At 41.3% G+C, this 11,924-nt stretch overlaps 1 protein-coding gene across 4 annotated transcripts in view; it reads right to left on the bottom strand.

The window, feature by feature from the left end:
* The window catches only part of CRYBG3 (crystallin beta-gamma domain containing 3), a 114,907-nt gene that overhangs the window by 67,142 nt on the left and 35,841 nt on the right, over positions 1-11,924 (bottom strand). For all 4 annotated transcript variants that reach the window (XR_003432111.1, XM_027102932.1, XM_027102923.1 and 1 more), the window contains exons 4-6: positions 2,517-8,640; positions 505-549; positions 151-266 (exon numbers count right to left, since the gene is read on the bottom strand). Coding sequence is in view for 3 of the 4 variants with exons in the window: in XM_027102932.1 (XP_026958733.1) it covers positions 151-266; positions 505-549; positions 2,517-8,640 (6,285 nt within the window). In the remaining variant the exon portion in view is untranslated. The remainder of the gene's footprint in view (positions 1-150; positions 267-504; positions 550-2,516; positions 8,641-11,924) is intronic.

Raw genomic sequence — 11,924 nt, 5'->3', positions numbered from 1 at the left:
AACAATTAAGTTATAAAATACAAATAACGTTTCAAACAGTTATTCTAGAGGAAAAGGAATGTGACCTCAATACAAAAAACATAAAGCATAAACAGCAAGAAAACACTTAATTTAGGGGGAAAATGCTATAAATTTTAAGAGATCTCTTACCAGCCCCTTACAACCTTTATCAGTACCCCATTCGGAAAGGACCAAGATGTAGCATCGGGAATATTACAGTAGATCTCTTGTTTATATTTACTTCCATGGAGATCATAGATAACCAGCTGCAACACACAGTAAGTAGGCACAATAACTAATTTTAAGAATGCATTTAAAATTCCAAAATGTCCTAGAATGTAGAAAATAAAACATCCTAAATATATAAAAATATTACTTTAGATGCTAAACCCTTGAGTAAAACAATCATGTTCTAAGTCAGTTAAAAGTACTTACTTTAAACTCCCAAACGTAAAAGTAACCTTACTTCTTTTATTTTAGTCTACCTAAGAAACTTGTGCTTACCTTCCCAGGTCTTGGGTTACACTTCAGAGTCTGTTTGTCAACATTCTGAAATAATAAAAGTGGAAGAAGTAAGCCTTAAGAAACATAAACAGAAAGATATACAGTTCACTTTCTTAGTGGTCACAGATCCAATTTATCGCATATTTATTTAGTGGGCATCATTACAAGGTGCACCTCTAGGTACTATAAGGGATATAAAGGTAAATACGAAGGAAAATAAAGCTTTGTCTCTGCCCTCAAGAAGTTTATAGCTTAGAAAGGGGAAACAGGTGATCACATTCCCATGTCTCTTCTAGGTGGGGGGATTAAGTTAAACCCTCAGGTAAAATACAATCAAAATGCCAAGTTATGGAAGTCAAGAGAAATGGCACCAGCATGGAGGTGAGGTGATGGCAGAAGAAGGTGCCCAAGAGGCTTGTGTGAAGTAGTGGTATGGAGCAGACCTTGAAAAACAGGACTTCAGTAAGTGAAAAAATGTGGCAGGTTGGTGTGGAGGTAGTAAAGAAAAAAATTACAGGAAGAGACCATCTTGAGAAAAAGTGCAGACTCTTACAAGGCGTGGAACCAGCGCACAAAGAGAGAACGCTGAGCAAACAAGACTTGGGGAACTCGTCATAGAGTGAAGAGGTTGCACTTGACTTAGTAGGAAACCAGGAACCATTAAAGAAACATTTCTTCAAATACCAAGCTTTCTTTTAAAAGGACCTTGCCTTGCAAGCTATTGGTTGGTATTCAAGTATTAGTACTTGCTACTAAGGGTATTCAAAGTACAGATACAGTCCTTGGGAATCCTAGAGAAAGTTCCATGATCTTGGAATGTCAGAAAGGAATGTCCTGAGACTTCCCTGGTGGTGCGGTGGTTAAGAATCTGCCTGCCAATGCAGGGGACATGGGTTCGATCCCTGGTCTGGGAAGATCCCACATGCCGCGGAGCAACTAAGCCTGTGCACCACAACTACTGAGCCTGCGCTCTAGAGCCCACGAGCCACAACTACTGAAGCCCACGTGCCACAACTACTGAAGCCCACGTGCCTAGAGCCTGTGCTCCGCAACAAGAGAAGCCGCCGCAATGAGAAGCCCGTGCACTGAAACGAAGAGTAGCCCCCGCTTGCTGCAACTAGAGAAAGCCTGCACGCAGCAATGAAGACCCAAAGCAGCCAAAAGTAAATAAATAAATATATTAAAAAAATAAAAGGAATGTCCCATATTCAATGAATAGTCTATAGTAAACATTTAAATATTTCTAAGTTGAAGAAAAGTGTAACTGAATTTCAAGACATTTTCCAGCTATAATGTTTTCATCTCCTTTTCTCTGAATTAGTCTGTTCATTGCCCTGCTATGTATGAACAAGAAGAAGACCAACTACAGTGAGAGACTGTTGTCAAGCAAAGACTTAAAATATTTTAAGTAGTTAAAGTATTTTTAAGTATCGTGAAATATTTTCTTGAGACACATAAGCTCAACAGCAAGTGACAAGTTTTCTACATACAGTACCTTGAGAAACTCAGAAGGCTGTCACTTAATTTAGTTTGAAAACTAAAAATTAGCAAAGAACTGGGATATAACTTGCTTCTCTCTTATGCCTTTTAAATTCTGATGAAGCAATTTTGTTTTCTCAAATATACCAGTCCAGCTAAAATTCATGAGTTATGATACACTTCAAAGAACAAAGTAACCTCTGGTATTTTTTAAAAAAATCTTTCACAACCTCAAAACACTGATTTTTTTTTTTTTTTTTTTTTTTGCGGTATGCGGGCCTCTCACTGTTGTGGCCTCTCCCATTGCGGAGCACAGGCTCCGGACGCACAGGCCCAGCGGCCATGGCTCACGGACCCAGCCGCTCTGTGGGATCCTCCCGGATGGGGGCACGAACCCGTGTCCCCTGCATCGGCAGGCGGACTCTCAACCACTGCGCCACCAGGGAAGCCCAACACTGATTTTCTTAATAAACTTTTAGATCATTTCATGATCCAAAGCACTACTTCACTAGTTAATAATCAAAATAACTCACCTCTGTGAACGAGCTTAATCGGCCTGAGGTGTCTCGAGCACAGCAATATTTTGACACCGGTTCCTGAAAAATTCCACCAAATCTGGCTCCTTTTTCTGAGGAACGGATTTTGGAAGTCTGCAAATACTGATGATAAGCACTCTTTAAAGAAGAATGTAGTTTGGAAGTAAGGTCAGATTTTTGTAGAAATGAGGCCTTTTCTGGCCACAGACCAATTTGCAGATTAGAGGTAGTAGGCTCATTTGACATCACATAAGAACTCTTAGAAACCCCAGTACTTTCCTGGTCATCATCAGGGCAAAATGCGATAGAAGAATCTGGCAGCTTGAAGATAACATTTTCCCGCCTTCTAGCTCTCAGACTTCCTTTGTGCAATGGCTCTTCCTCCTCTTTCTCCTCTTCCCCTCCCCTCCATCTGTCATCTTCATCCAAATTCATCTTTAAACGCTCCGATACTGACTGGAGAAGCGATAAAACAGAAGAGGACTGGTTTGCACTCTCTCTCGATTTCGTGGAGCCACGATGGCCAGGTGAGATTTCGCTGGATAGAATGTCCTCCTGAGAGCTGTCATCCTCATAAATGGGAGACAAAGCTAAGGGATAAATCTTGTACCTTTTGGCCTCTACTGATAAGATCATTTCTGAACTATCATCATCGAATGTCTCACCTAATTTAGTTTCCTTTTCAAAATGATGGAAGAGGTCAGTTCTACTCTCAGACCTTTCACACGCGGAAACAGGCATGCTGTTGGTGGATGTGTCAGGAGTCAGGAGGGACTGTGTTCTTCTTACTTCTGCAGTAGCATACTTGTCCTCATCTTGAAGAGGCTCTTCATATAATATAGTAAAGGAAGAACTTTCTTGTTCATCCTGAGCAACGAAGGCTAGGTTAGGCTCTTCCTTTTCATCTCCATAATCTAGATCTCTTATTTTCTTATGTACTGCAGTAACAGATGTTCTTCTGTCTAGCTTTCCTATGGTAGCCTCGGGTTGAAAATCTGGCATTGCTAAGGCTGGGTAGCCTTCATAATCCTTACTTAGCATAGGTGATTCATAACCCCTGAAAGCGGTGAGTCTAGTGTCAAACGCTGTCAAGCATGCCTTCATTTCAGTAGGTTCCTTCCCCATTTCTCCACCACTCCCTTCAGCAACCTCTTGGGGTGCTTTTTCAGCTTCAGATATGGGAGGCGTGGCCTCTTCTTGTGTAACAGGCAATTCCAGATCTGTTCCGTATGTTTTCTCAAGGTTTACCACTGTGGACAACACTTTATGTTTCCTGACAGTCCCATCAGAATTTTCTGGGGATGTTCTTTCCATGTCTATCTTAAAGGGCATGGACACAATCGTTCCAATTGTCTCTTTTGCATCTCTCTTACATGCTTTTTCCATTTCTAAGGAAGCAGGTACTGCCTTCTTGTGTGCTTCTTTCACTTCTAACGCAAAAGGAGGTACTATTTCAGTTTTCCTAATAACCCCTTTGGCATCCTTTTGGTAAGTGTTTTCCACGTCCATCATAGGTCTTTCAGTCTTTCCAGTGATCTTCTCACCATCTTTTTGGTAGATATTTACCACTTCTGATGTAATGGGCATCACCTCAGTTTTGTCCATCTTTCCTTCAGCATCTTTTTGGTAAATATCTTCCATTTCTAGTGTAGCAGGTATCATTTCAACCTTTTCGGCAGTGCCCTCAACATCTTTGTGGTAGAAATTGTCCATTTCTGACATAACCAAAGTCATCCCGGTCTTACCAACATCTCCTTCAGCATCCTTTTGGTAAACATTTTCCATTTCTAACGTAGCAGGTATCACTTCAGTCTTTCCAGTGATTCCCTCTGCATCTTTTTGGTAGACATTTTTCAGTTCTGACATATCAGGTGTTATGTCAGTTTTGCCAATATCCCCTTCAGTATCCCTCATTTCATAAGCTTTTTCCATTCCTAAAATGGCGGGTAATCCCTCAGTTTTTTCAATGTACCTCTCAGCATCCATTTGGTATGCTTCTCTCATTTTAAGAATTTCAGTTGCTGGCTCAGTTTTCGAGGTATGCAATTCAGCATCCTCTTTATGTGCTCTTCCCACGTCTGACATAGGGGGGACTGCCTCATATTTCATAATATTCAATTCAGCATCCTTCTTATTTGGTTTTCCCATTTCTACCATGGAAGGTATAAGTTCAATTCTTCCTACATTTACTTCAGTATCCTTCTTGTGTACTTTCCCTACTTCTGACACTGCAAGGGGTACACTTTTATTACTACGTCCTGGCAAGCTTTTTTCAGATATACATAAAAGAGTATCAGACGAACCGCTTTTAGATGTCCCAGGTACATGGATGTCATCATTCACAAATGGAGGCCATGTGAAATTTAATACAAGAGCTCTTCTTTCCTCTGTCTCAGTTTTGTGATTATCAACACCCTTTATTTCCATTTTCTCTTTACAGTCCTCGTTGAGAAACGAATGTGCTTCTGACTTATCATCTAACCCTGTATGGGGCGTGTCTTCAGCTAGTAAAACAGTGTCTGACTCCTGCAAGTTTATACTATCAGACTGTCCACCTCTATTTCCTGAAAAAGGGGATTTTTGGTAGAGAACAATTTCTCTTCCTTTAATTGACTCTGCGTCACTAACTAAGTTACTTACAGCAAAGAATCTACCTAATACTTTTTCACTAATTTCACATGTGCTTTGATTTACTGCCTGTTCTGACACCAAGAACTCCCTTACCATATCAAGCGGCTTAACACTATCACTGTTCAGAAGTTTTGAAGTATTAGCCTGAAGTTCAGAATCCCGGGTATCCTGAGCATCCTTTGCTAAGGTTTCTTGGGCTGAATAAATAATCTCATTGACTAATTCCCTAGCTTGATCTTCTAACAACCAAGATACATTCATTCTATCAGAATCAAAAAGGAGACTCTTCTCACCAACCATAGGTGAAGCACAAGCCTTTTCTTCCCCTTGGACTTCAGACATGTTTTCCACGGCCTGCTCTTCCAAATGCTCTGTCAGCTGGATCCCTGTCAGTGTCACTTCTGATGGGCTTTTCTCAAGGATGTCTTCTTTTAGGGTACCTGGATTCATTATGCCGCCTACGGCTATATACTCCTGGCAGGTACCAACTGTGTGTCTGGACTTTAGCTCTTCCCTGACAGAATTAAAGATCTCACCAATCAATGTATCAGCCTTTTTACATAAACCACTTTCGAGGTCCAGAAGTTGCTCACGTGCTCTCCTCCTTGCTTCTATGTGCTCAGCAGATGCTTCAGAACACTGCTGGCTTGAGCTGTTAACTGACGCTGGGGCCCCAGCAACTGCTCCAGTCTCTGCTTCCATAGGACTGTCAAATTGGGCAGCAGTTGGGAAATCAACTGATACCATCCCAGTATGATCCCCAAAATGGTCCTGAAGTGGGGTGACTTCTGCCCCTGTTGGGAGAGATGTTTCAAATTCCAAATAAGAGCTATCAGGGTACAGCAGGTTAGTCAAGGAGGCACCTTCATGTGGGACATCTATGGTAACTTTTACAGAACTAAAATCCTTTGGGGGATTCTGTGAACTTGTAACCATGCTAACTTCTTCAGAGTTACTGGAGGAAGAAGCCACGCCATCAATACCACCACTTAGGAGATAAGCACCCTCTTTCTTTCTGTGAGATGAGGCTCTCTTTTCTGATCTCAGCACAGAAGGATGAGTACGAAAATTTGAATCCTCAGATGCAAACGTATTTTTTTCCAAACTCACACCAGAGCCCAGAAAAGGTGCATTTACTGCTGCGCTGTCAGTTTCTTGGAATTTGGGGGAAGTATTAGTTAAACTGAGTTCTGCCATTTCTGAAAAACCAGAAATCTTTTTGGTCCCACAGACAACTGAAGGTTGATGAAACACAGAAGTGTTGGCTTCACAGTTCTGTGCCATTTGCCTAGTGACTTTTCCATCATGAACAGCAGGTAAAGTCCCAAGTATATTACTTTGGAGAAGAGCAGAATTACCTGAGGCTTCCACCTCTGCTTCCTGTGTACCTTGATATTTGGAGGCAGAAGGAGAAACCTCAGTTTGGCGATTCTCTTTAAGGCTGGCATCTGAATATTTCTCTTTAATCTCTTTATGACCCACTAACTGAAAACTTCTGTCCTGTTCAACTTCTAGGGAAGTCAATTCTGATAAAAGAGGACTTGCTGGCTCATCTGTAATTTCAAGTGGAGAAGAGATTGTATCCTGAGAAGTGTCTCTGGGCTCTGTTTGGGGAACAGATATCTTGGAGAGACCTAGAGTTTTTCCTCTTCCAGAATGTGACCCAACAGGAACACTGTCCTGACTGTCAACTTCAGACGTTGACAACATTTCTGCAAGGTTATCAGTTTTGGTTTCCAAGGAGAAAAGAGAATCAGACTTGCCTATAGTGCCCTGACTTGCTTTGGCGTTTGACAGCATGAACTCTGCTTTATCACGGTCTTGAGATGAAGTGGAACTGTGGTCCTTAGAGAGGCTTTCGGACTCAAAGCTCAAGTCCACTGCAGTTAAGTGGGTGTCACTGGCTTCAAGACCTAGTGGAAACTGGCATTTTTCACTGTCAGGAAGAACTTCCTTGGACTCAGGAATTGCAGATGCACGCTCAGGATGAAGGCAAGCAGGGAGACTCTTCCTGTCTGTGGCCTCAGCATGATATGCCACATTTTCTTCTTGACACTTACGAGGCTGATGGGAAATACCAATGCTGCTGACATCCCCAGTTTCAGCGAGCACAGAGGAACCTTCATTCTTTAAGACAGGAATATCCAACCTGCTCAGCAGGCCAGCTCGGGAAACAAAGGTAGGAGATGAAGTATTGAAATCTGATTTTTTATGGTCAAGGTTAAGAGATGTCCTGGCATCAGGTGATGCTTTGGCTTGCTGACGACTCTGAGAGTCAAGAATAGATCCTGAAATGTGATTTCTATCCAGTTCAGGTGATATTTTATTTTCTAAGCATGCTACAACGGCTAATTCACTGGTGTGTTGTACAGAGGCAGCATCCTTTTCATTCATTCTAACAATGGGAGGCATTTTGCTATGTGGCCTAACAAGCTTCTTGGCTTCTGTTACCAACAACTTGTCAGTACCTTTGGGTAATGACTCGATTCTATCTTCTGGAGCTTTTCCATGACTTGAAGTTGTGGGTTCACCAACTGAGGTGCTTTCTGTTTCTTGCTTGATTTCTGTAGGAGCCAAATTTTCCTGTGTGTCCAGGGCAGACAATCTGTTTTCTTCACTTACAAGTTCTGTGTCTGTTACAGCATGTCTCTGGAGAGCAATGTTGCTGGTGTGACTGGCAGCGTGCTTTGACAAGTTACCTTCGGTGTGCTTGTCAGAACACTTACTCTCTGGCCACTGCAGAGCTTGACGCCTAATTGATTTATTTGGACTTGGCAAATCTGTATTTCCACGTTTGGTAGTGTCACTCCCATCAGATTTACTACCAGAGAAGTCGGAAACAGCAGGGTTCTCAGGCTCAACACACTCCTCTCTTTGCACCAGTGTCCCATCACTCATCATCGAGCTGTTTTCTATTACCGTAGTTTCTGGTGTTGCTGTCCTCTGCAAGTCTGCACTGCAAGGAATTTTGCTACTGTTACTTTTTGTAAACAATGCTGAACATACCAAATTTCTGTCAGTCTGAGAAACTGGTATACAACTTAAATGGTGCTGTGAGTCAAATTCTCCATCAGTGGAGCTAGAGTTAGTCTCAGAACGGGATGACCGACTTCTCTCAGGTCCCCCAGGATCATTTTTATTTAAAACATCCCTAGAAGAAGCAGTGCTAGACAGTTCTCGGTTGTTTGTTGAATGGCTTTCTGGGTTGATATTTATTTTATTATAATCAGAGTCTTCTATCCGGCCTTTAAGCACTTGTCCTTTCACAGAAACGTCTGTGCTAGCTGATGACAATGACACCATCCCAGCCTCTATCTCACTTCCAAGGCCCATATGTGTGCTCGTACTAGAGTCGGAACTTTCATTTTCTCTGTCTAAGGGATTCAAGGTTTCCAGCGCCGTCTGCTGCTTCAAATACTTCCTAATTTGTCTGGGGCCTCGGTACGTGGCATATGTTACTACAGGCCTCTCTGGTTTACCATCCATTTGTCTGCAAAAAGAAATAGCATGAGAGTATCAGGAAATATAATTAGTAACACTTAACAGTAATTCCAGAAATCATAGTGAAGTATATCTTTCAAACACTCCTATTCTTCATATGTCCAAACTTGGGAAGGAAATCCTAGAATATTTTAGTTCAACCTATCTTTATTAAGCATAATATAGACGTGACCAGCAGCACATAAGTGTCAACCAGCATGAATGTCTGAGCTCCTCAGAACTGTCCCTCTCACCTGATTACGTCTGTCTCTCTCACGGTGGTTAATGGAGAGAACGTGGGCTGACAAGCCTGAGGCTTGAGTTCTAGCTCTGATCTCCAAAGAGTTTTTGACTAGAAGGAACCACATTGCCTTTGAGCCTCATACTGGTACCTCATGGCTAATCACTGATTTCTCCACCATATCAGAGCATCATAGCGAGCTTCTCTTCCTTTATTTAGATGTGAATTTGGGACAGCAACTTTTAGCACAGAGTTAGAGAAGTTGTAAAGAAAACACCTGGCAAGATGTCTAGCCTGCAGTAAGCACTCAATATATACTTAAGTCAATAAATGACAGAATTCCCTTAAAAATCCTCTCTCCTGTTAAGTTCTTCAATTAGCAGAGTAAGTATTAAACTGGCTGGGTGAATGCAGAAATCAAAAAAAGGTTTCTAGCACAAGTTCCCTACTTTTTCTCAACCCTAGCATAAAGTTCCTGATGTCCTCAGCATCTAACTTCTTTTGGAGAATCTACCCCTGGGAGCTCTGATGCTATGCTATGCTATGCTATGCTGCCTTACAGCCCTTAACACACACCTTTCTCTCCCCTTCAATTCCAGCCCCAGACAGAAGCTTCTGTCCTATAAGACTCAGTTCCCAAGTTAACCCCAATGCAAACCTACCCCAAGACCCCGTTACTGCTAGAACGGGCAGTTAGCCTCTGATCTGTGGGGACAAAGGGGCCTGAGCACATCACTTGCCATATTAGATTATAAAGATATATGCACTGATTTATTTCCCCACTAACCTAGTGCCTATTTGAAGGCAGGCACTACATCTTCATCATTTTCTTTCTTTTTTTTTTTTTTTGTGGTGCGCAGGCCTCTCACTGTTGTGGCCTCTCCCGTTGCGGAGCACGGGCTCCGGACGCACAGGCTCAGCGGCCATGGCTCACGGGCCCAGCCGCTCTGCGGCATGTGGGATCTTCCCGGACCAGGGCACGAACCCGTGTCCCCCGCATCGGCAGGCGGACTCTCAACCACTGCGTCACCAGGGAAGCCCCATTTTCATATTTTTAAGTGACCTACATAAGATTTGGCAAATGATGTATGTTTAATAACTTTGTGTGAATTAATGAATGGCTAAGTAAAGCAATGATACTAAACGCTAAGTAATTTGTTTCTGTCTTAATCCTTATAAATGATACTAAAGTGTTTTCAATTCTGCTCTCTAGTTACATTTTAGGGTCCCAGCTACAAAAATGTATGGTAGAAAAACTTGATGTATGCTCTAACTTTTTCAGGTTAAACATATAATTAACAAAACATTATAGAACCCATACGAATAACTAAGAAATCCAGTTATCAGTATTCCAGTATCTAAAAATGAGGTATTTTCTCCCCAACTTTTTAATAAATTTATTTTTTTTGGCGTTGGGTCTTCATTGCTGTGCACGGGCTTTCTCTAGTTGCGGAGAGCAGGGGCTACCCTTTGTTGCTGTGTGTGGGCTTCTCACTGGGGTGGCTTCTCTTGTTGTGGAGCATGGGCTCTAGGCACGTGGGCTTCAGTAGTTGTGGCTTGCGGGCTCTAGAGCACAGGCTCAGTAGTTGTAGCACTCGGGCTTAGTTGCTCCACAGCATGTGGGATCTTCCCGGACCAGGGCTCGAACCCGTGTCCCCTGCATTGGCAGGCTGATTCTTAACCACTGCTCCACCAGGGAAGCCCTCTCCCCAACTTTAAAGCAACACCATGAAGAATGCTAGGTTTGTCCACATGACAAAACACAAAGTAAACCTCTGACAAGTAAAATCTCAATTAACTGTGCCCCTTAACGTAGTTCTTGAATTTTAGCTGAAATAATTTATTTCAATCTATGTAATTGCTGGCCTATAAAATCCTACCACACCACTATTGTAAAAGTTTGTATTAGTTACATTCATTTTACTGTCTATTTTAAAAGAGCTACAGGAGATGTATAGAGAAAAGCTTTGCCTTGGAGAAGTGATTTTAGCTACTACACAAATTTCAGGCTAGATCAAAGACAGTTATGAAACAAAGTTAAAAGTTGGATAAGGGAACCTATCTAAGAAAACATACAAGAAGAAAAAATACATATAGGTAAATTAATGTTATTGGTAAAATCCTATATCAAAATGCATAAATTATTCAGAAAATACAAGAGCCTTTCAGAACAATACACGAAGATCCAGAAGTATGAACAGATGACAAGAAGTTTTATTGTTTGATTTTTCTTTCAAAGCTTTTAAATTTTATACTTAAAACCTACTTTCAAGGCTGCAAATTTTTTTTTCCCTAAAAGATCACCAAAATGTACATGATGTCCGAAGAAATAAGACTCGAGAGATAAGGATCAGAAGTTATTCTTCAAGTATAGTAAACTCAGGTTCTCTTACTACCAACTCCATCCTAACGAGACGTCAAGGTGTTTTATTCTACATCAATCCAATAATGCGACTTTTGCTCTAAAAGAACTTCTATTAAAATAAAGCACAGAGAAAAATCCACTCCAGAAAAAATTTCAGTTCACTGTAAGAATGCCTTTTGGTAGTTTTGGAGTCCTTTTTGGGGGGGTGGGGCGCGGATAATTGTTTTCCATTCCCATCTTGGGAGCTTTCTGGTTACTGTCAACTAGAATGATTAAACTGATTTATATGAACCAGTATAAATTTCTAATGAAATAATCTCCCTTAGCACCCTAGGTGGAAATGTTATACGCTTGTGACTAAAATATGTACCCTTCATACTAAACAACTATACTATCACGTTTAAAGCACTGAACATCAAAGTTTCAAGCTTAGCTTCATGTATTATAATTAGTCCTTTCAGGTACTGATGAGCTACACTCACACTTTGTAAAGGGTTAGTCATGCCGAGATAGTCTATTTTCTACAACATTCTCTCACAGGTTGTAGTTGAGTCTTCATAACTGAATAGTATTAAGACCATAAAACTGTCCTTTAATTAAGATTTTCCCTAATACAGAAAATAGAAAGAAAATGGAAATGTCAAAAATACATAACTTTACAAATAAACTAAAGATAGAAAATTAAAAA

This window comes from Aethalodelphis obliquidens, unplaced genomic scaffold (assembly GCF_003676395.1).
Source record: "Aethalodelphis obliquidens isolate GAN/ISIS:26980383/991018 unplaced genomic scaffold, ASM367639v1 scaffold1, whole genome shotgun sequence".
NCBI classification, from domain to species: domain Eukaryota; kingdom Metazoa; phylum Chordata; class Mammalia; order Artiodactyla; family Delphinidae; genus Aethalodelphis; species Aethalodelphis obliquidens.
The sequence above is the reverse complement of the archived record's forward strand: the minus strand, read 5'-3'. Positions and strand labels throughout refer to the sequence as shown.